Source organism: Chiloscyllium plagiosum, chromosome 14 (assembly GCF_004010195.1).
Source record: "Chiloscyllium plagiosum isolate BGI_BamShark_2017 chromosome 14, ASM401019v2, whole genome shotgun sequence".
NCBI classification, from domain to species: Eukaryota; Metazoa; Chordata; class Chondrichthyes; order Orectolobiformes; family Hemiscylliidae; genus Chiloscyllium; species Chiloscyllium plagiosum.
In genome coordinates, this window is record NC_057723.1 from 36,950,960 (window position 1) to 36,976,513 (window position 25,554).

The following is a 25,554-nucleotide window of genomic DNA, read 5'->3' on the forward strand; positions in this document are numbered from 1 at the left end:
GAAAGAGAAAAGGAAAGAGAAAAGGAAAGAAAGAGAGAAAGAAAGAACAAGCAAGAAAGAAAGTGCGAGCAAGAAAGAGCAAAAGAAAGAAAGAAGAAAAAAAAAGATTTAGCAGAATCTAGTACAGTGAGGGCAATCTCAGTGTTGGGAGCAATTGGTCCCATCTTTAATATGTTTCACAAGACGTGTGGCAAGCAGCTCGCTGGGCACTGGCAAGTTACTAATTGATGGTCAATAATAGTTTTTAAATGCCTCATTAACTGCCCCCAACTCACTACAATATTCAGCAGATTCAAGTATTTGCTCCAATCACACTTTAAATTGGAAACCAGACACAATCTATAGATACCTTATGTCCACAGAAAATGGCAGCCAATAAGTACCACCCTCTAACTCCTCTCATGGCACATCTGCTTTACACGTCTGCACCTTGTACTGTGATCATTGTACTGCTGTAGCAGGGACACATCAGGATTGGGTCAGGATGAAACTCTGGCTCTTTGCTTTCTCTCATCATGTTCTCTCACTCTGAGCCTATCTGCGTGTGCTTTGACACCTCAGCCAGAAACACCAGGTTTATTTTACTGCTGTTTTGCAGTGCTATTTAGCGCAGATACAAAGCTGCAAAAGTTTGTCAAAAGTTGTCAGAAGACTTAAGTCAAGTCAAGGAGATGCTTTTGTTCAGGGGCGTCCAGGCACAGTACGTCCATGTTAGCCTCAGATATTAATCCAGGACCTTCTGGAGGGAGTAGTCAGAGTTGGGAGTGACAGGCAGTACACCACCCATCACAACTGGTTTCTGTTCCATTGCAGACTGGTTTCCTCTTGGAATGAGACAGGGCCAAGTATTACAGCAGATGAAAAATCACTGGCACGGCTATTGGTGGAGGTGGGGAGGTGTCCCAGTTAGGTAAATAGGCAGCACAGAGGGCAGGCAGGGTTCATGGAGGTCAGGATGGGCAAGGGCGAGTGAGGGAAGATATTGCAGCCAGAAGGGAGAATAGTAGAGCATTATATTTGGTGGGAGTGGGATTCAGAGCAGAGATAGAGTGTTAGGTATAGAATTGAATTTGTCACGTGTACCAAGGCACAGTGAAAAGCTGTGTCTTGCGAGCAATACAGGCAGATCAGAGTTAAGTAGCATAGACAAGTAAATAATAGGTAAACAGCAGCAAAAACAAAAAACACAAACATAGGTACAGGCAAATGTTAAGAGTTTGAGAGACCATTCAATATTCTAACAACAGGAGGGTAGAAACTGTTACGAAAATGACTGGTGCATATGTTCAGGCTTCTGTACCTTCTCCCTGATGGTAGATGTTGTAGAAAAGCATTGCCAGCGTGGGATGGATCTTTAAGAATGCTGGAGGCCTTTCCTTGACAGCAGGACTGGTAGATGGATTCTATAGATGGGAGATTGGCCTTTGTGATTAACCAGACCAGAGTTCACCACTCTCTGTGACTGTCTCAGATCTTGAATGGTACAGTTGCCAAACCAGGTAATGATACATCCAGACAGAATGCTCTCAATGGCACAACTATAAAAGTTGGCAAGGGTCTTCGCCATCATGGCAAATTTCCTCAGCTGTCTGAGGAAGAGGAGACATTGTTGGGCCTTTGTAACCAGTGCATCTATATGAGGAGTCCAAGAAAGCTTGTTGCGGATGACCACTCCCAGGAGCTGGACACTCCGTTCCACCTCTGTGCTGTTAATGTGTAGGGGGGCATGAGTAACATCCCACTGAAAGTCAACAATGCATTCCTCGTTTTTGCTGGCAACGAGAGCTAGGTTGTTCTCGGTGCACCTTTTTTCCAGATCTTCCACCTCCCATCTCTAGTCTGTTTTGTCGTCACCTGAGATTCGACCAACCAGGGTGGTGTCACCAGCAAACTTAAAAATGGCATTAGTCTGGTATTTGGCAATGCAGTCATGGGTATACAGTGAGGGGCTGAGTACGCACCCCTGGGGGGCTCCAGTGTTGAGTATTAGTGAGGATGAAATATTGCCCAATTTTCACTGATTGTGGCCTGTGGGTCAGGAAACTGAGGATCCAGTTGCAGAGAGTGGGGCTTAGTCAGAGATCACTAAGTTTAGTAGTCACTCTCGAGGGGATAATAGTGTTGAAGGCTGAACTGTAGTCAATGAGAGGATTCTTATGAAGCTGTTCTTGATGTCAAGATATTTTAGGGAGGAGTGAAGGGTAAGTGATATGGCATCTAACGTGGATCTGTTGGTCCGATTGGCAAATAGGAGTGGGATGCTGGAGTTGATTAATGCCATGACCAGCCTTTCAAAGCACTTCATGACCACCAAAGTTAGGCTGTAGTCAGAGACATGCTGCATGAGCCTCCTTAGGCACAGGGATGATGTTGGCCCTCTTGAAACAGGCAGGGACAGTGGCCTGCTGCAGGGAGAGGTTGAAGATGTCCGAGAAGATCTCGGCCAGTTGATCTGTGCATGGTCTGAGTGCATGGCCTGGTACTCTGTCTGGTCCCATCGCTTTCCTTCGATTCACATGAAGGAAAACTGATCTGACTTCTTATGCAGTGACTGTTGGGATAGGTTTGTCAGGACTTGTCGGAATAGGTGTTCTCTCCACCAAAATTCTGCTCAAAGCAAGCATAGGAGTTGAGATGATCTGGGAGGGATGTGTCATCATCTGTTATCGCGCACGGTCTCTTTTTTAGAACCTATGAGGTCATTCAGTCCTTGCCATATTTGTCGAGTATCTGTCTGGGTCTAGTTTGGATCGGTATAGTCCTTGGCGGTCTTAATGGCTCTGCGAAGGTCATACTTGGATTCATTATATTCGAGTGGGTCTCCTGATCTGAAGGCCTCCCGCCTTTATAGCAGGTTCCATATGTCCTGATTCATCTAGGGTTTCCTGTTGGGGAACACCCGGATTGACTACGTCGTATACAGTCCTCCAAAGGACTTGGAGAGAAGGTGGTGTAGCTTACCCAGGCAGAGTGGAGAAAGACGTTAACCTTCTTCCTACAGTGCTCGCCATTCCACCAGGCAGTTGAGTGCACACTAACCAGAGTGGAAACCTTGGACCTGTTTGGCATGGTTTGGTATCAAGGCGTCCTGTTGGTCTTGGGAGAGCACTGGGTCAATTCCACATAATCCAGCAGGACCTCCAGGTCTTTGTCACTTCCAGGGGAAGGGTCAGCAACTGTGCGGGACAGCCGTGGGCTGACAGTGCTGGTCTTGCTGCACAATGGGCTTTTAAATATGGTGCAAGCAGAAGGAATACTGGTGAATTCTGGGAAATTGTCTAAGTGGTGAATTGTCGAGAACCACATCATAAGCTAGGGCTGGAATCAGATGTGACAGACATCATAGCAGTGGGTAAACAATTAATGAGGCAAGTTTGGTAAGATACGGTGAGAGAACTCACTAGAATTCACAGTGACAAACCCTCCATAAATTCAAAGCAATTCAAACCTTAGCCACAAAAATTAAAGATTCAGCTCTACATGCCTGCAGTTGTACTATTTTGTATATAATAATTAGTTATGGGACTTTTCAGAAGTATGATATCCACACCTAGTTTCTTTTGTTACATGTGATAATGTAGGCATGCCACATCAGATCAAATACCTTGCTGTAGGCAAACCCATACTAGTTAGTTAATGCTAACACCAATTTGGCCACAACTTGTACCTAAATTGATGGAAACGTAGGTTTAATAACCCATAATTGAGAAGCCTTTTCAATCCAAAAGAAACTTAAACTTATATCAAAAATGCATTAACCCAAGCAGAAAATACAAGGCAGGTTTCAGTGGTGATATATTTTTCTGAAAACTGAACTATTGCAAATTAAAAAGAAGAAACTGAAGGATGCTCATGTTGGAAAACTGAAATATTGGTAAGTCGAGATTTTGATGGACTAGTGTAAAATTAAATGAGACTTCATACTGTACCAAGGCTGCTACCTTTCAAAGAGTCAGACGTACAGCACAGAAACAGACCCTTCGGTCCAAATCGTCCATGCCGATCAGATATCCCAACCCAATCTAGTCCCACCTGCCAGCACCCGATCCATATCCCTCCAAACCTTTCCTATTCATATACCCATCCAGATGCCTTTTAAATGTTGCAATTGTACTAGCCCCACCACTTCCTCTGGCAGCTCATTCCATACACGTACCACCCTCTGCAGGAAAATGTTGTCCCTTAGGTCCATTTTATATCTTCCCCCTCTCACCCTAAACCCATGCCCCCTAGTTCTGGACTTCCCCACCCCAGGGAATAGATTTTGTCTATTTACCCTAACCATGCCCCTCATGATTTTCTCAACTTCTAACAGGTCATCCCTCAGCCTCCAACGCTCCAGTGAAAACAGCCCCAGCCTGTTCAACTTCTCCTACAGCTCAAATCCTCCAACCTGGCAACTTCTTGTAAATCTTTTTTGAACCCTTTCAAGTTTCACAATATCCTCCCTATAGGAAGGAGACCAGAATTGCACGCAATATTCCAACAGTGGCCTAACCAATGTTCTGCACAGCCGCAACATGACCTCCCAACTCCTGTACTCAATACTCTCACCAATAAAAGAAAAGCAATTGTTTGTGTGGTGTATTTAAGAACATTAATCCAAGTTTTTTTTTTAAAAAGTAGTTGTAATTGTATACAACTGGACAATAATTAATAGATATTTACAAGTAAGTTGCTTAGTTAGGGGCTTTCTCATGAGCAATGTCTTTAACACAGGCTAGTTTGTTTTTCTAGTCAACATAAATACATGTGTTCATTCATAATGTTTCCTAATATGAAACAGGAAAGTAATAGTAAACAGTGTTACTTATTTTCAAATAATTGCCTACAACAGCTCATGCTCAGGGAATACTCAGACAGAGTCACAACAAAATAACTATAGATGACAAAGACAGGACTAGGCCTAAATTGAACAGGTTAGAACTGGCAACTGGGCTAATAAATCCTGATGAAGGAGCTTATGCTTGAAATGTTGATTCTCCTGCTCCTTGGATGCAGCCTGATCAGCTGCGCTTTTCCAGTACCATGCTCAACTCCAATCTCTAGTATCTGCAGTCCTCACTTTCTCCCTAATAAATCTGCAATGCCAAACTGAATTAGTCATGATAGGAGTTCTGTCAAAGATGATTCACCTTGCATTAAGAGGTGTGCACATTGCATCACTAGATGTCTTCACCACATCACTGGTTAACCCTCTAAAGCTGGAGTAGGAAGAATTTTAGCCTCAATAAGTCTGCAGATGAATTGCATGTGTGTGCAGCAATCTTTATGATTAGTAGCGCAATGTCTTTAAAATAACTTTTATAAGTAAATCCCAGCTATGATAGATATTTAATCTCATACACTTAGAATCACTTTGCAATGCAGTCAGACTGGCATGGTAAAATACAAAATCAAAAATCAAATTCTAGTTCAGGAAGACAACCTGTCCCTTATCTGGACAGTCTGTCTCCCTCCTTTAAGGTGTGCCTTTAGTCCTTTATTTCTAGTTAAATCCTGCAAGCGATTGGGGCTCAGGGGTGAACTTTAACCTTTAGCCAAGAAAGTGTAATTGTGTGAAGTTTCATGAAGGGTTTCACCCATGGGACCTAATAGAGTTTGCTCCATACATGGCAGATAAGGTATATGGCACATCACTTTGCAGACAAGCACCCAGCAGTCCTGATGGATGAAATTGTACAGAGGAGGGATATCCTTTTTCCCCAGGACTGACAAACTAGACCCTATCAAAATAGTCTGGTCTGGAGACTGCCACTGGGCCATTGCCTTCTGATGGAAAACAATTCATTGTAAGGATCAGCCAAATACCTTCTCCACTGGGCCAGGCTAAGTGCCATCATCATCATCATCATCATCTCTCTGCTACCTCACACTCACTCCAACTCAGCTACTATACCCACACCAAGGCTCATGCTCTGTCCATCACACACCTTCCTTTACCCACCCCTGCTCTCTACCCACCCCTCTCCAAACCCTGCACGACCTCTGTGCTATATACTCATGTACCAAAAGTATTATGGAATGGTATTGGAGATTGCCCAGAGGTCAACCTGATGCAATCCATGAGCTGGCTGCCTGGCCCTGGGATGGGGGAGAACAGTCAGTGGTGTGGAATGTCCCGAGAGATGTTGTTGGGTGTCTAAGAGCAAGCAGAAGCGGATATCTGCTCGGATTTTCATGTCAGGAATTTTTAGCATCTAGTTTCCTCAGTGGATATTAGTGACTGCATATTAGTGAGGTGAAGATGTAGTAAATGAGGCTGATAACAAGGAATATACCCTGTTTATTGGCATGTTGTTTGTTGGAGTTACCTACTCTTTCTGGAACATAATTGGAAAATGCAGTTGCTGATCATTGGAAAAAAGGTCTTGCTAGACTTTTGTCACATTTCTCCCAGATTTCCTGCCATCCCCTTGTTGTCCAGGTCCTATAAGACTCCATCTGAAGTCTAGGGTTCTCCCCTTATCTTTACTTCTTTGTTTATGGGAATGTCAGCCACTAGCTTTAGTTTTGGTCACCAGCTCCACTCCATCCCTTCCACCAGCTCCACTCCATCCCTTCCAAACACTGTCCCACAATTGAAATGTCCTGTATTTTATTCTGAGAGTGGGACAAGAAAAGAAAGGCTGAACTGACAGGAGCAGGCCTGTGTCTTGTTAACAGACTAGACAGTTTTGTTGTCAGTAACCAAATTGGTAATGCAGCTACCACAAATTGTTTAGAGATCTCATGGCAATTTCAAATTGCCCTATTCAAAAGAATAGTTTCACCCAGCAAATCTGCAACTGCACTGATTTCAAATTTGAAGAAACCAATATTTATACAGTGAACTGGAACACTAACACCATCCAGAATCAGTAACCAATATGGTTTCTGTATTGTTGAGAGTGATTATGTGTTCAATCTTTAGACTAGTTCCACTGCTGTCAAGTTTTGGGAGTTGGTGTCACAGTAATAACATGACCACAGGCATACTTAATACCTCCAGAATTGAAGGCTAAAACATGTAAATCAACTTGTTTTACAGTGTTCCCAAATGTGAACTGTTCTGAGATGTCATGTGGTGACAGGACTGCACATGAACCAGTTCTTCCCCATGTTTCCTACATGATGAAAACATAGGTACAGATTTCTGAGTCCTTGCCAAATTATTTTACAGAAAGATAAGAAAACTTTGATCTAAATATTTTTGGTTTGTTGGTTGCGTTCTTGCCATGCGAAGACCCATCTATAACAATGCTGATTGTGCACCACTACTCAATACTATGCAATAATTTCATAAACACCACAGAAGAATTGGTCTCTGTCATAGCCAATCTGTATGGGAATAAGTGGGTCGAACAATGGGTTGAAGAAACCAACCTACTTCTAGCCAGTATTTCTTGTTCCCAAATAGTTTAGGAATACCCATACATAGATTGCCAGTGAAGGTAGTTGTGTGGACAGTAGTAACAAACTCTTGGCAGATTTCTCAACAAGTACATCAACAAAAGAGGATATAATTTCACTACCCCATTTCACAAGTTATTTGAGCAAATTGAAGAAATTCCCATTTGTGCACATGGAAGCTAAATTGTAATACATAGGGCTCTGTTCTTTGCAGAAAGAACTTCATACCTTTCTGGGAAATTACACATGGGGCTAAAAGTCACCAGCAGATCATCCAAGTTTTTAAAAAAAGACAACAGAACTAGTTTCTGGAATACGCACACTTATATTTTAACAGCTGCTTGTGAATAGCGGAGAGAAAGTTAAATGAAGAATTGATTCTCTCACTTCCTCAGCCTCAAAGTTAGCACCCATTAAGAAAACAAACCATTTGATGAGAACGCAAGGATATCTGCAAACTGCCCAAGACACAAAATACTAAACAGTTGGGACGTAGAAGCAACTGAACAAATAGACTCCTATCAGCTAGTGGGAGAGATCTGCAGAGGTCCTCTTACAGAGCTTAGAGGTATAGGACTTTTTCTCCAAAAATATTTGGAATGAATAGTGACAAGGCTGGTGACTGCTCCACTCATACATGTCTGGCACATGAGCAGTTTCCATAATGCCACTGCGCGTGCACAAACTCATACACAATACCAGTATAAAAAGGTCACACTGCTTTGTAATGATGCCACTATAGAGTCAGAGATGTACAGCACAGAAACAGATCCTTAGGTCCAACTCGTCAATGCCAACCAGATATCCCAACCCAATCTAGTCCCACCTGCCAGTACCCAGCCCATATCCATCCAAACCTTTCCTATTCATATGCATTTCCCCTCCCAATGCATTTTAAATGTTGCAAATGTCCACCACTTCCTCTGGCAGCTCATTCCATACACATACCACTGTGTGTGAAAAGGTTGCCCCTTAGATCTCTTACATCTTTCCCACCTCACCCTAAACCTATGCCCTCTAGTTCTGGACTCCCCTACTCTAGGGAAAAGACTTTGCCTATTTACCCTATCCATGCCCCTCATGATTTTGTAAACCTCAAAAGGTCATCCCCTCAGCCTCCAACGCTCCAGGGAAAACAGCCCCAGCCTGTTCAGACTCTCCCTATAGCTCAAATCCCCTAGGACCTTACCATTAAGTGTACAAGTCCTGCTAAGATTTGCTTTCCCAAAATGCAGCACCTCACATTTATCTGAATTAAACTCATCTGCCACTTCTCAGCCCATTGGCCCATCTGATCCAGATCCTGTTGTAATCGGAGGTAACCCTCTTCACTGTCCACTACACCTCCAATTTTGGTGTCACCTGCAAACTTACTAACCATACCTCTTATGCTCACATCCAAAATCATTTATACAAGTGACAAAAAGTAGAGGACCCAGCACCAATCCTTGTGGCACTTCACTGGTCACAGGACTCCATTCTGAAAAACAACCCTCCACCACCACCCTCGGTCTTCTACCTTTGAGCCAGTCTGTAGCCAAATGGCTAGTTCTCCCTGTATTCTGTGAGATCCTAACCTTGCTAACCAGTCAAACGTCTTACTGAAGTCCATATAGATCACATTTACCACTCTGCTCTCAATCCTTTGTTATTTCTTCAAAAGCCCCAATCAAGTTGGAGACATGATTCCCCATGCACAAAGCCACGTTGACTATCCCTAATCAGTCCTTGCCTTTCCAAATACATGTACAAGCTGTCCCTCAGGATTCCCTCCAACAACTTGCCCACCACCGATGTCAGGCTCACCAGTCTATAGTTCCCTGGCTTGTCCTTACCACCCTTCTTAAACAGTGGAACCATATTAGCCAACTTTCAGTCTTCCGGCACCTCACCTGTGACTATCGATGATACAACTATCTCAGCAAGAGGCCCAGCAATCCTTCTCTAGCTTCCCAGAGTTCTAGGGTACACCTGATCAGGTCCTAGGGATTTATCCACCTTTACCCATTTCAAGAGATCCAGCACTTCCTCCTCTGTAATATAGACATTTTTCAAAATCTCACCATCTATTTCCCTACAGTCGATATCTTCCATGTCCTTTTCCACAGTAAATACTGATGCAAAATACTGGTTTAGTATCTCCCCCATTTTCTGCAGCTCCACACAAAGGCCACCTTGCTGATCTTGGAGGGGCCCTATTCTCTCCCTAGTTACCCTTTTGTCCTTAACATATCTGTAAAAACCCTTTGATATTCATTAATTCAATTTGCCAAAGCTACAAGATGTCCCCTTTTTACCCTCCTGATTTGCCTCTTAAATATACTCCTACAGTCTTTATACTCTAAGGATTCACTAGATCTATCCTGTCTATACTCGACATATGCTTCCTTCTTTTTCTTATCCAAGCCCTCAATTTCCTTTAGTCATCCAGCATTCCCTATCCCTACCAGCCTTTCCTTTCACCCTAACAGAAATACACTTTCTCTGGATTCTCGTTATGTCATTTCTGAAGGCTTCCCATTTTCCAGCTGTCCACTTATCTGTAAACATCTGCCCCCAAACAGCTTTTGAAATACCATCAAAATTGGCCTTCCTCCAATTTAGAACTTCAACTTTCAGATCTGGTCTATCCTTTTCCATCACTATTTTAAACCTAGTAGAATGATGGTCGCTAGCCCCAAAGTGTTCCCCCACTGACACCTCAGTCACCTGCTCTACCTTATTTCCCCATGAGTAGGTCAAGTTTTGCACCTTCTCCAGTAAGTACATCCACATACTGAATCAGAAAGTTTTCTTCTACACACTTCAATTCCTTGCCTTCTAAATCCTTAACTCTATGGCAGTCCCAGTCTATGTTTGGAAAGTTAAAATCCCCTAGCATACCACCCTATTATTCTTACAGATAGCAGAGATCACCTTACAAATTTGTTTCTCAATTTCCCCCTGACTATTAGTGGGTCTATAATACAATCCCAATAAAGGTGATCATCCCTTTGTTATTTCTCCGTTCACCCAAATAACTTCCCTGGGAGGATATTCCTGGGAATACAGCCTCAATACAGCTGTAATGCTATCCCTTATCAAAAACACCACACCCCCTCCTCTCTTGCCTCCCTTTCTATCCTTCCTGTAGCATTTGTATCCTGGAACATTAAGCTGCCAGTCCTGTCCATCCCTAAGCTGTGCTTCTGTAATTGTTATGATATCCCAGTCCCATGTTCCTAACCATGCCCTGAGTTCATCTGCCTGCCCGGTTAGACCCCTTGCATTGAAATAAATGCAGTTTAATTTATTAGTCCTAATTTGTCCCTGCCTGCCCTGACGGTTTTGACTCTCTTCTGTTCAACTTGCTTCTGTTCTCAACTGTACCAGTCTCAGATCGATCACTTTCCTCACTATTTCCCTGTGTCCCACCCACCCCCACCTTACTAGTTTAAAATCCTCGAGCATCTCTAGCAAATCTCCCTGCCAGTATATTACTCCCCTTCCAATTTAGGTGCAATCCATCCTTCTTGTACAGGTCACTCCTGCTCCAAAAGAGATTCCAATGCTCCAAAAATGTGAATCCTTCTCCCATACACCAGCTCCTCAGCGGTATCGGAGACCTTTCCCCCCCATCCTATAACTGCCATCCGACTCATACCGTTCCTGTTGCAAATTCCTCATGACAGCATGACAAAATATAATGATGGCACTGATTTCAAATATGATTTGTTGGAATTTAAAAGTTACCTATTAAAAAGTCAAGTTCTATTCATGGAGTGGCAGCAGTAAATGAGAGAGCACCTGAAACCAATCAAGGCTTTAGTGCTCGAAGCCTCACCTTTATTTCTGAAATAGCAAAGGGAAGAGTTCAATTTACATTTTCTGATATTCTTTACTCACCTTTATTTCTCAGAGTAGAATGGCATCAAAAAGAATAATATTCATGTAGTTTGTGGGAATTGCATTTTTTCCCTTTTCAGTAGTGGAATTTGCCCTACCAAGCCCCTGCCGTTTCACAAGGTTCTGTGAGGGAACTTTGTTTGATGTTTCTCTCCATCCCAGTTTAAAGTATATTGACACTTGTTGCTTGTTGTGCAACTTTGCCAACGCAACACATTTGCACGTATTGTGTTGGCAACAAATGCAGTCATATTTTTGGGGGGTGCAGGGGATGGTGCTGAAATATCTGCTAGAATATACCCTCCTGAATGGAGGGTGACTTTCCTTCACTCCATTTAGTTAAAGAAAAAGCAAGCATATAAAGGATGTCATGTGCGCTCCAAATGAAGGTTGGATCGAGGGGGCAAAAGAAAAAAAAAAGAGGGCAAACTCCCTGCAATCTTGAAGCTTTGAAATTTCTTGGTGACAGAAGCTACTTAGCCCTTCTGCTCTGCAATTATGAATTAGGTAATTTAGAGCTGCAAACCAACATGTCCTTATTATCTGCTACAATGAAGTAGCTAATTTGGCGGAAAGGGTTCATAGCATATCATTACTAATCGGAGATCAACTTTGGACTGGGAAAACCAATGGAAACATTTTGCTACCCAAGAGAAAAAGGATGGAACAATTTTATACTGCAAAATTAAGTAGCATGGAATTTCAAGGTCATTCTTGCTTAGTAAATGGGATGTTTGAGGGAATCTGAATGATCTAGGCCCTACAGCTATTTCAGAGAAAAGTTTACAGCCCTGAATATACATCTTGCTATGCACCAGATAAATATCTTTTTCCTACATTGATGGCATACAGATTGTTGCGCTGTAAAAGATTTTAATGGAAACTGATTTCTGCAAAGAATGAGTTAATGCATGGCTCCAAACTTGCTCAAAAGAAATTTTTCTATTGTTTTAAGTTGCAGTATTGAGAATTTCAAAACGTCTTTGTTCAAGTTTTAACATTTGGGGCTAATTAATTTTCTGCATGAAAGACGATGCAGAAACGTACACTGACTAAGGTTTCTTTTAACAAAAATATTTTGTGGAAAGCAATTTTCACAATGATAATATAATGTTCAGTAGCTCTAGGCTTTTCTCAAATGTTTTTGGAAACCACTTGTTTAGTCTGTTGTAGGGATATTTGAGAAGGCACAAATAGGAGTATTAACTTCATAGGCTCAGTGACTGGTGTATATTACTTATTTTTATTAACTAATCTAAAATGCAATATATCAAATTTGTATTCTGAAATTTCTCATGCAGAGAGGTCCTAACACATTAGCCAGTATGGTACTGAGGTTGGTGTCCTTAAACCTGCACTGTACTCCATATTATGGTAAACTGCTAAGAAATTAGGACTATAATTAAAAGATTATGAAGAGAATAGATAGGTTAGGGCTGTTTTTCTTGGATCAGAGAATGCTGAAAGGAGATCTGATTGCGGTTTATAAAATCATGAGGGGCATAAATATAGCATCAATAGGAAGAAAGCTTTCCTCTTAGTAGAGGGTCAATTATTCCTGGCAGCACAGTGGCTAGCACTGCTGCCTCAGCACCAGGGGCCCAGGTTCGATTCCAGCCTCAGGCAACTGTCTGTGTTGAGTTTGCACATTCTCCCCGTGTCTGCGTGGGTTTCCTCCAAGTGCTCTGGTTTCCTCCCACAGTCCAAAGATGTGCAGGTCAGGTGAATTGACCACACTAAATTGCCCATAGTGTTAGGTGCATTAGTCAGAGGGAAATGCATCTGCAGGGGGTTACTCTTCAGAGGGTCAGTGTGGACTTGTTGGGCCGAAGGGCTTGTTTCCACACTGGAGAATCTAATGTAAACTAATTTTAAAGGTGGGGCATAGATTTAAGATGAACAGCAGGCATTTTAAAAGGAAATTTAAGAAGAATTTTTCTTCACTCAGAGGCTGGTGGGTATCTAGAATTCACTGCTTGAAAGTACAGAAGGCTATGGACCAAAGTTGGGAAGTAGGATTAGATAGATGCTTGATGACCAGAGCAGATCCAAACAACCACCTGATGAAGGAGAGGCATTCCGAAAGCTAGTGCTTCCAATTAAACCTGTTGGATGATAACCTGGGTGTTGTGATTTTTAACTAGATCTAAACAAATAAACAAACAGCACACTAGCTTCAAGACAGAAAACAATTGTTATGAGTTTTTAATCATTTATACCACATGCTTAGCTTTGCTAATTTGAGTTGGACTGATAATACTTGAGACAACACCATTTGTCATTTAGCATTCATTTCAAAACTAAATGCCTCAAGTCCTTTCACAGAAGCACTAAAGCAAAATTTGACAGCAAGCCTATGAGGAGATATTAATGCAGCTGGTCAAAAATTTAGTCAAAGAGGCAGGTTTTAAGAAACATCTTAAAAAGGAATATAAAGACGTGGAGAGACAGATTTAGGGAGGGAGTTCTGGAACTTCTAGCCCACCTAGTGAACTATTCCAGAAACCTGTGAACAAAAGGATAGCACTGGAACCAAATCTTACTCAGTCTTATAAAGCAAAACTTTACAAACATAAACCTCAACTCAAATCAGACCAGATGAAGGGCTCCTGCCCGAAACACCGATCCTCCTGCTTCTCAGATGCTGCCTAACCTGCTGTGCTTTTCCAGCACCCCACTCTCAACTCTGATCTCCAGCATCTCAGTCCCCAGCATCTCAGTCCCCGCTTCCTCCTCAACCAGAGCAGAGTTTCAAGAAGTGCCTCTTCGTAGATATTTTTAATGAATTTGTTCAGAGGTGTTATTACACACCTCTGGAACAGGTAGAAATTTAATCTGGGTTTCCTATATTGTACCACAGGGGGTGGGGTGGGGTGGGTGTGTTCAAGATCTAATTATTGCTATACCTTCAAAATTACTGGACAGCTGAAGGCAGGAATAATCAAGCGATCAGAACAGTGTAAGAACATAGATTAGTGTTGGTGGATAAAGTGCAAAAGTAATGTGGGTGATTTAGTGGTGAGGGAAAAATAAAAAAAGTTTAGTTTGTGCATCGGCATTTCTGGATATTTAAATCAGACACACGCAGCAATCTGAGTTACAGAGCTGGGGAAGGTCACATATGGACAGGCAACACCATGATGGGATTTGAAAAGATGGATGAAAATTACTCATCTGAATACCAATATGGATCAGAGAACAAAAGGCTGATCAGTGAACAGGTCTTGTACATGTACAGGATGAAAGAAACAGCAGATTTTGGCTGATTTCAAGTTTACACAGGGTAAAATGTGAGAATTGACCAAGAAGGTGTTGAAGTCATCAAGTCCAAAAAAGTGTCAAAAAGGGGATGGGGGATTACAATAATAGATGTACTGAGGCAGGGGTAGAGTTATAGAGTTGGAGATAGTGTCATCACTAGGACTGCCTATGTCAACGGATGCACATCTTGGGGTGAAATATTGGGTAGGGATAAGGCGTGTGAGTGGTCCTTGGAGCTTGAAGAGCACCCTACCTGAAGTTACTCATCCACCTCTTTCCTTGTCTTTTATAATTTTTTGAAAAAAGTGCTGTCAGTTCCCATCTGCCCAAGCCAGCCATATTGATATTGTCTAAATCAACCTGTTCACAGATGTTCTTACATATCTCTGGATCAACTGGGACCTGAACCTGGATTCCTGTCTCAGAGGTAGGGACACTAATGTTGAGTCACATGAGTTTGATCTTAAAAATGAGCTCAATTGACTTGTAAGCATTTATTTAAATATAAGCAGATGGATTGCTGATTTCAGTACATACCTGTCCACTGTGCAGTAGATGAGCTTGGAGGTACATGGGAAGGTGGGGGCTAGGCATGTAGTCTAACATGGACAACAGATCAGCAATTCACCAACTTCCTAGCAATGGAGGAATGAGAGGGGTGGTGCTGAGGTAGAGCTGAATGCCATCAGTTTCCATGTACACATCGTCTGAAGGCACATTGTCAATGTCACCTTGCAGTAGCATGAAGATGCTACATAGGAGGGAGACAAAGTTAGGACGCAAGAAACAGTATGGGAATGAAAAAGGAAGCTAATACAGCTGACTATTTGACTGGATTAAACAGATAAGAATCAGATGAAAGCAGACCCATTGAGCTGAATGGCGAGATGGTGGAGGATATGTAATCAAACAAGTCAAAGACTGCAGACAGGATAAGGACTAACTTTACCTTTCCTCTATCGCAGTCACATTAGATCTAATTCGTGACTTTATAAAGCTGATCTGGTACTTGGTAGCAGAGGTCAAAATCATTTTTTTGCTGAGAGCTCTTGTTGAGATTTTCCTCAGACTATTTTAGTTTCTCAGGGACTAGTCAGTTTTGAAGGGCTCTTTTTCCATTCTCACTAGTTCCTTTATTAGATGTTGCAATAATGTTGCAGAGAAAGAGAAAACAACACACAAACACACACACAGCAATACAGGGAAAAAAAATTGGGTGGCCAGTTTATTGGGAATAGAGTTAATGGAGAAGGTGGATCTCTTAAATGAGAGCTCACAGTCAGCGTGAGGGGAGAGTTGAAAATAAAAAGCATCTGTTTTCTTTATATTTTGCTTTAGGAAACAATAAGTGAAGAATCAACATTTTTATCTCTGCATAAACTATTTAAGAGTGTTAACCTTTCCAATCCTGATAAAAATGTGACAAACAAATGCAAATTATTCACACTTACTGACTACATAAGTAGCAGCTTCTCGTGGAATGCAGAGAACTTTCTGGTGTTGCGTGACACTTGAGGAAAAGAAAAAAGGCCCTGTTTGTAACCTTAAGGACAAACTGTGCAGTCTGGCTCAGAGCTGTTTATATGTGAAAGCAGCAATAGCAGTCGTTTGGTTCACTACATGTCAAAGGTCACTTACAAGGAAATTGTATAAAAAATACGCATCTGATCTTGGCAAGACTGATACAACACTTACCATTGACTCCTCTTCTTCCTGGTTTGCCACGTTTTCCTGGTGGGCCTACATATAAAGAAAAAAAAAATGGAATTATTTGTTGTCTGATTTAAGGATTTGGAAAAAATCCGGCTGTAAAACCAATAGCATTTCTGATTTTTCTGCAATATTGAAAACTTCACTCAGGAGCACATACCAATCTGGTCTCTGCATGCTGTGGTACAGTTCTTCTGTTGTTAGCACATTTCTAGGAACTAATTGACTAAATGTTTATTGTTACAAATTACTTTGTTCCTCTAATGGGTAATTATTTTGAAATGTGAAAACACAGAAGTTGTGATTGAAGTGGTGCTCAATACATAAATCACATTGAATTACACTTATTGTTGTTTTCTGTGCAGTCTGGTTTGCCTTTCAGCTTGACGGATGCTGCTGTCAATGCACCACATTGCAAACAAACTCATACATGAAGACAAATCAGTTTCCCAGCCAGGATAAGGAGACAATAGAGGAACCTTCACTGTTGAATTCCATTTTATTCCCAGTTGAGGCAAACTCTTCAAAGTACTGAATTACTTATGCTCTGGCAATTAATTTCTTTGCAAATTATGACATTATTATAGACTCCTATTTGAGACTAAGTGACTGATCACAGCCAAAATAGAACCATTTGTTAACATACAATGTTAATCTAAAAAAACTATCATTGAAACCTCTACAGAATACATGCATTGAATGATGCATATTCATATTCCATATGGATTGAAATTTGTTAGCTGACTATTTTCCTGAACTGGTGGTTTGCAGAGCTGCTCCCTGGAAGTGATTTCCCATTACACTAGATCATATCATACAGGAAAAGGCAGTCGTTTTGAATGACTTGGAATGCCTATTTACATATAAACATAAATGTATCAGGGCTAGCCTGCAGTGGCCACAGGCCTCTCACAAACTGAAAACTACCATAGGGCTGTTTCAAACCATCCCCCTACTTGCTAGGTGCTGCTGAAAAGTTTTTATTTTAGTTCTTCTGTGCCTCTAATTCTTTCACTTTAACCATCTAATGCCACAATGACTAGTGCTATCTTACAGGATTACTTAGGCACAGAAACAGGCCATTCAGCTCAAGCAATCCATACTAGTATTTATGTTCCACTCAGAATCATGCAATCCCTACAGTGCAGAAGGCAGCGATTTTGCCATTGGGTCTGCACTATCACTCCGATGATCATGGCAAAAGTGAGAACTGCAGATGCTGGAAATCAGAGCATCATTCTAATCTACACTCCGATGATCATCCCAACTACACCCAGTCCCCTACTCTATCCCTACAACCCTGTATTAGCCATGGCTAACCCATCGAACCTGCACATCTCTTGACAGTATAGGGCAATTTAACATATGCAAATTTGTTGGATTGGCAATCTTTGATCTGTGGAGGAAACCCACACAGACATGGGGAGAACATGCAAACTCCACACAGACAGACAGTCACCAAAGATTGGAATTGAACCAAGTCTCAGACGCTGTGAGGTGGCAGGGTTAACCATTATACCATTATGGTAACCTCATGTCTCCTTTCCTCATCTGACTCGAACAGAATGATCCCCCACCTTCTTCATTTACCTATCTAGCCTCTCCTGAAGTGCGTCGATATTCTCCATTTGGACTGCTCCCTGTTGTAGTGAGTTGTACATTCCAGGTAAATGGATTCCCTATTTGATTTCTTAGTGACTACCTTTTAATTGATGGCTTTTTGTTTTGCTCATGATTTTTTTTTAAAATACCACTACACTTCTGCTTTACAGCACCTGTGAAGGGTTTTTTAAATAAGGTATATAACTAGACAATTAGCATCTCCTTAGATGAAGAAAATAAAAGACCTTTCACAGTTTTGAAGACCTCTCACGTAACTCAACCTTTGATAAACTTACCAGTTATTCATTTAAACTTGCAAGCGTATTTTTTTACAAGTTATTTTTTCTAAGTTCTTATTTGCTTCTTGCAGCCATGTTCTGCAGAGGACATTGCTTGATGCCATTCATATTCTCAATGCAAGTTTTCAATTAGTTTCTGAAGTGGGAGGTGGAGCACAGGTTTCTCAGCATTTTGTAAAATCCATTTATTAGACTTTTTTCTTCATTGCATGTATTCAAAATGAGTGAGTTATCACTTACCTGCAGGTCACATGTAAATTTATGTTCCACTTGACAACTCCAGGCAAACTGTTATTTAGTTGTTGCAATCAGAACTTTAAGATTTAATCCACATAGGGGATCACTTTGTATGAAGATCTTTTAATACATCTTAAAATTAACTGTATCCAACTGTGAACAAACTAGGGGCAGGGTTTTGTCCTTTCAGTCAGGACCTTGACTCTGGGACCAAATGGATATACAACCACAGGTGTGTGTGTGAACAGTCTCTCAGCTGTGATTCCTGCAAATTGGCCAGTTGGTCAAAGAGTGGCCATCATTAAGGATGGTGGATGAGAGCTTTGAGCTGGATGGTAAAGAGAGGCCCTCTTATGGAAACAGCACACTACCTTTTCTCCTAGTAGGAGAGAGACAAGATAGAGGCACCCTCTCTCCAACCTCTTACGATTTCTAGAAAAAAAAATTCTGTAGTCCTCCCCACCCATTCACAGACTTACCTAATTGGCTATTCACCATCTGACCACCTCCATGCTTCTCCACAAAAAGGGCGCTAAAAGAAGATTCCTTTGTGAATTGTTCAAGCACATTCCTTGCATTGACAGTTCCGTAAAAGACAGATATACAATTTTTGAAGATATCCAAAAAGGAGTAAATATCCTGCTATGTACCTGGAAAATATTACTGTAAATTCCCATTACACTGAACTACTAAAACTGTAGCTAAATACATTATTCCCCACAAAAACAAAAAAAAAAATTAAAATCTACTTTTGTTTAGACAGAAGGACTGCTGAAATTCTCACACTTGGGCTGTTCAAGTTCCTCATAGCCAATGACGTATTTTTGAGTATTGCGATTCTGTCAAGTTCCCAATCATGAGGAAAGTGGATATGAAACAAAAATGATGCTGTTGAGAGATAACGAGTCTCCACATCCACTGGACTTCATTGTAATGTGATATAAGGCACGCAAATTACATTTCATTTATTTGAGATTGGATTTTTGTATTTAAAATAGTGGCATAAGGTTTCCAGTGTCATCCAATCATTAACATATACCCATTTCTATAGCAATGGGGATTTATTTTCTTAAAAGTCAGGTTTTGGAAGTTAGTGGGAATTTGTTTACATTGGGAGAGTGTGATGCATAAAACTTTCAAACATAAAATTCTGGAATTTTGAGGGGTTGGGGGGGGGATGGGCGCTGGTGAACTTAAAGGGAACATGAATAGTTTTTTTTAAAAAATGTTTTCTTTAAAGTTTAAGTCTGGGCAGTTCTGCAGACTTTGAGGCAGTATTTGATAGCATAAAAGCAGATTTTCTGAGAAACTAAAATCATCCTAGAATTGTTAAAAGTTAATGTAAGGACTTCAGTTTAAAGCTCCATACCAGAAGTGTTTGGTTAAAACCCTAGATTATGTGAAGCTGAAAAAAAAGTCAGTTATATGAATCAGAGAAGAGATAATCAGATGATCATGACCAAGAATTGAAGCCACTTACAAGCCAAACCTTGAGGAGTAAAGGCCATTCTCTCTAGTGTTGGAATATGTAATGAGATGCTATTGGGTTTAATGGGATTACATTTTTAGCATAAGTTTCAAAAACTATTTTCTTGACTGATGTTTAAAGGTTAAGTTAATCTATACTATATTTCATTTGCATAAAAAACTTCTGTTTATTGTTAAACGCTAATCTGCAGTATTTTGTATTCAGCGAATAAATATCTTGTAAAACCAAAGAAAAATAATATCTGTCAAGCCAGATTTCAGTCATCAATCAGGGATAATAAAAGCAAAATACTGTGGATACTGGAAATCAAACACACAATGCTGGAGAAACTCAACTGATCTGGCAGTATAGGAGAGAAATGGAGTTAATGACGAGTCTGGTATGACCCTTCTTCAGTGTGAAGACTGGAAATTAGTATATACAACTCCTCTCTTCAAGGAGGAAGGAGACAGAAAACAAATCTATAGGCCAGTTTGCTTTGTATCTGGGTGTAGGAAAGATGGTAGAATTGATCATTCTAGCTGTGCACTGAGAAAAACAAGGTGGCAATGGGTACGCGTCAGCAAGGTTAGTAAAAGGGAAATAATGTTTGAAGATTTTGAAAGAGTAACAGATTGTGAATAAATGGGAGCCTACAGATATACAGTACTATAAATTGGATTTCCAGAAGGTATTTGAAAATGTGAAGGCTACTGCAAAAACAAAATATAGTGGGGTAAATATTATAGGGCATAATATCTAAGACAGAAGACAGGCATACCCCATTTTCTGCCTAAAGCAAAAGACGGTCTTTGCCCGATTGGCAGGATGTGGTCAGTATAATCCCACAGGAGTCTGTGCGGGGGTCTCAACTTTTTACATCAAATGGGGAGGGGAGGGGAAGCATGGTAGCTAATTCAGATAACACCAAGTTAGGTAGGCAAGTACCTTGTGAAGACGACAAAGTTATAGGCAGATTTAGATAAGCTGATGGAGTGGAAGTTGTTAACTTTGGCAGGAATATAATTAAAAAAAAAGCAGAATATTACTTAAACAGATAAAAAGTACACAGATTTCAGGAGTGCAGAAGGATTTGGATATTCTAGTGCATGAGTCACGAAAAAGATATAACGTAATCAAGTAGTGAATGGATTGCTATTCTTTAAATGAGAAGAATGAACATAGAAGGATGGATGTTATGTTTTGTTGGACAGGGCATTGATGAGACTACAGTTCAAATACCGTGTGCAGATTCAATTTCTTATTTAAACGATGGATATAAATGCATGGGAGACAGTTCAACGAATATTTATATCTGACCTGAGCAGGTTGTCTTAGGAGGACAAGTTGGACCAACTAGTCTGGTTTCCACTGTAGTCGAGAAGAGAGTGAGGAGGTGATATGATTGAAGTATATGAAATCCTGAATGGTCTTGACAAAGTAGCTTGGAAAGGCTAGTTCCTCTTGAGAGAGTGTCAGTCTGGAAAAAGGGACCACTGTGTTCTGAGTAAAACACAGATGAAGAATTTTATTCTCTTAGAGGGCAAAATTTTGAGCTTTCTGCTTCAGAAAGCAGTGGAGGCAGGGCAATTGAACATGTTCAAGACAGGGGTCCAAAGATTCTTGTTAGTCAGGAGAATCATGGGTTATTGGGGAGGTAAATATAAAATGTGAAATTTGAAATCAAACAGATCAGCCATGATCTTATTGAATGGAGGGGACAGGTTCAACGTTCTGATTGGTTTACCTCGGTTTTGATTTCACATGTATGTATGTTTTGACATTTTCAAATTTAAGTTTTTTTTTTAGGAAAAAGTACCATCTCAAATTTACACAATGCATATGTCAGTTGTCAGCACATGTAACTGGGAGAAAGGTGGTACTACGCATCCTTCATCCAGTACTCATGTGTGCTGACCTACATGGTTTTCCTTATCCCCGTGTACAAATTCATCTTCCTCTTCTCTGTAGCCCCCTACAAGAATTCAAATTCCTCCAATTTTAACCTTTTTTGCATCTTTCCTTCCATTGTGGCCATAGCTGCAGGCTTCAAAGTGTGGAATTCCCACCTTTTAAAACTCTCTACTTCACTCATTTTTGAACAAAAAAAAAAAGAGCACTCCTAAAAGGCTCTTTGGTAAAATCTTACTCATCTGTCCTAATTTCACATTAAATGGTATCATACAATGCAATTATCTTTTGCTTTTATCTTTGGTGATTTCCACCCACCCACACACACACACACACCAGAAAACAAAGCTTTTTTGAGCAAAAAGTAAACATAATAGAAAATGCTCAGTTGTATTAACTCCATGGTTGTGCAACAGAGTTAGAGTCTGAGAACAATTCATTGGTACATTTCAGCAATCAAAAACAATTTTCCTCAAATATGGATAATTAGTTCCCAGAGTATCATGGCCAAGCATTTGCTTTTTGAAGATGATTTCAAATATACAATTGAATTTGTAAATACGATTGGACTGAACTCAAGACAAATTGCTTGCACCTGCTCAGCTGACTTGGCAATGAAACAAAAAAAAAAAGAGGAAAATATCTTTAATTTGAAAGCAAAGTCAAATGTCAGTTTGCTGAAACAAAAAGTATTGGTTTAAGGATTAATTCAGAAATCACTTGTCAGTAAACTTGTGGTATTACTAACAAGACTGTGAATCCTGTGGAAAGATGAAGTTTTGGAGTAATAAAGTGACACTTAAAAACACAAATGAAATTGATTCCATCTATTAGAATTCCCAAAACCAACAGATTCTGTCAGGAGAAAAATTCACTACTATTTCATCTCTAATTGCAATGAAGAGCACAAATAGCAGTAGGCTGATTAAAATGTGCTTGACTAGGAGTTATCAAATAGAAATTGAAGATGTAGCATTGTTTCTTTCTCACTTAGTTTTTTTATTTTAAGCACAACTTAACACAAGTATTTAACACCAAATAAAATAAATGTAATTTTGTTAGAAGCTGTTGCTTTCTACAAATTGGATTAGTTTTAAGTACTGCATCAGGCAAACTATATTGTGTACAAGTTCAGCAATTCATGATTCACTCCATGCTGTACGGTTTAGGGTACATGAAAGATAACAGAAGTTGTAAGAAGCAAGGCTTAAAATTGAACATCAGATTGTAGGTATGATAATTTTGAGATTAAATTTTGATGCCACTCACTGGGAAGTTTAAAGATATTGAACTCGGCATAGATGGAGTTGAGGTATGTGGAATCAATAAAGCTATTTTGTCTAGTTGAGGAATCAATGACAGAGGGTCAATTAAGCTACGTTTTTAATAAATGGAGTTAACACAGTGATTAAGAAAACATTCATACAGCCCTTTCAGACACCATGGAATGCAGTTACGGGTAATAATTAAGATCATTGCATCTTTTAGGATAAAAAATGTGGCTAATAGGATTTGTATCCCAAATCACTTACTAGAAATTATTGTAAATCAGTGAAGATAAAGAGAATGAACAGGCATATTGGAGAACTTAAAATGAAACAAGAGCAGGTCCTTATGTTAATAAGCACAGTTTAATAGCTTAAAGGAATAGGGAGGGGAACAGGTTATTTTGAGCAACTGCAGTGCAATATTGACAGTGTTGTAAGTCAGTTTTGGATCATGAGATGATAGAAGGCCATCAACTGGAAGACTACCTGGAACAGGACCTGGACTGGTGGGTGGGTGGGAGCAAATAAGTAAGTGGTATTATTGCTAGATTATTAATTTAGAGAGCCAGAGAATATTCAGACCCTGACAAATGGTGAAATTTGAATTGAATAAAAGTCTAGATTAAGAGTCTAACGATGACCACAAAATCAGTGTGTTGTGTCAATAACTGGCATCTGGTTCACTAAGAGAGAAGTCCTGGTTTGGCCTACATATGATTTCAGACCTACAAAGTGATTGACTTGTCCATCCCTGGATTGCCCCATAAGGCAGTAAATGCTGACCCAACCAGCACTGGTCACATCTTGCTAATGTATTTAAAAAATCAAATCACTGTGACAAGCCAGTGTTTACCAAATGAAAATTGCCCAAATAAAAATGTTTAAATTTTGATTTTTGTTGTAACTTCAAAAAGGTTTTCCAACATCATGTCACATTCAAGAGAACATTCAAAACATTTTAACATGTTCTAAAATTAGTCAATTTACCATTCACTGTGCTGCATATGAAGAAATCAGACATAAAGTAGAACTGAAAAGTTATCTTGATGTACCCAAATAAATGTGATGGCACCACTCCCTAAAAAAACAGTTACAACTATAACAATAGGTTAAGAACTTGGACACTGAACACTACAGCACAGAAACAGGCCCTTCAGCCCATCATGTCTGCGCTGATGATGCCATTCCAAACTAAATCTCATCTGCCTGCATATAGTCCATATCTCTTTATTCCCTGCCTTTTCATGTATCTGTTTAAATGCTTCTTAAACAGTGCTATTATATCTCCTTCTACCACCTCCCCAGCACATGCTCCAGACACCTACTACCCTCAGTGTAAAGACACGCCTTGCACATCTCTTAACTTTTCCCCTTCTCATTTTAAACCTGTGGCATAGTATTTGACATTTCCACACTGGAGAAAAAAAAACCCAGACTATTAAAAATAAATTTAAAAAAATTAAAAAACAGACAATTGAAATCAATACAGTACGTAATTAGTTTGCCTTTGAAGCTTTCAAATCAGTAGATCACCAAGATCTACTCAGATTCACGTGGCAAAACCTACAAAAAAACAAACAAATCACCTGTATCACCTTGGAGTTACAAACAAACATTTCCCTCATTGGTACCAAATAAAAAAAAAAGATACATAGATTGGACGAATGCCAATAAACTGATCAATTGTCCCAACAGCATGTCACCACATAAAATGAATGGAGTAGTTGCATCAGCCAATTATAATGCCACAGACTAGTGGATGCATTTATAAATCAAAAGAGGGAATAGTACAATTAGTGCAATTACTTGTCACTGCATAGTGGGGAGAGTTAAGATAATAACCCCTAGCCAGCTGTGTCCTTGCAGTCATGAACTTTTAGTTTTACCAGCAGTTAATATTTCAAAGTATTACAGGTGATTAATGAGAATTTGCTGACTACAAAGGCGAGTCAAAACTAAAATAATCTGTAGTTAAAAACAGATGTTTAATTTGCTAAAGAACCTTAAGCAGTTAAATATGTGGGATTTGTTTAGTGCACACAGTCCTGGTTGTTATCTGTTGATTCACTACTGGTTGAGCCTGGTGCTCAAGGTCAGCCCAAGACTCCACCTTTTTCCTTTTGTCATGTCTGGTCTGCCTTGGTAAACCGATTGCAGTCCTTCATGGTACAGAGCAGAGGCATCAGTGTTTACTTTTATTATCTGCAGGAATTCCAGGTTTCAATCCTCATCTGCAAGGGACAAAGTGTATGAGTTTAAATGCATCTAAAAGAAAATTTGGAACTTCCAATGCAGTGTTGGCACAGCCATTATGATCAACCACTTTTTGTTCAAAGATGTGGTGAAGATAAGTAAGTGATGCAGAGGGGAGAGAAAGATGGAAGTGTATAATTGCAGAGACAAAGATCAAAACAAGCTAAAGGTCCAAATGTGATGACTCAAAAGTCATCATGTAAGGACTTAAGGCCTGAAAGCAAACAAAATCTTAGAGGATTGGTATACCTAGCCTGCATCAGGTGAT

General features: G+C 40.2%; 1 protein-coding gene across 3 annotated transcripts in view; it reads right to left on the bottom strand.

The window, feature by feature from the left end:
- LOC122556638 (collagen alpha-1(XXIII) chain-like) overlaps positions 1–25,554 on the bottom strand; it is a 229,667-nt gene that overhangs the window by 162,272 nt on the left and 41,841 nt on the right. For all 3 annotated transcript variants that reach the window (XM_043703584.1, XM_043703583.1, XM_043703582.1), the window contains exon 3: positions 16,234–16,278. In XM_043703584.1, the coding sequence (XP_043559519.1) occupies positions 16,234–16,278 (45 nt within the window). The remainder of the gene's footprint in view (positions 1–16,233; positions 16,279–25,554) is intronic.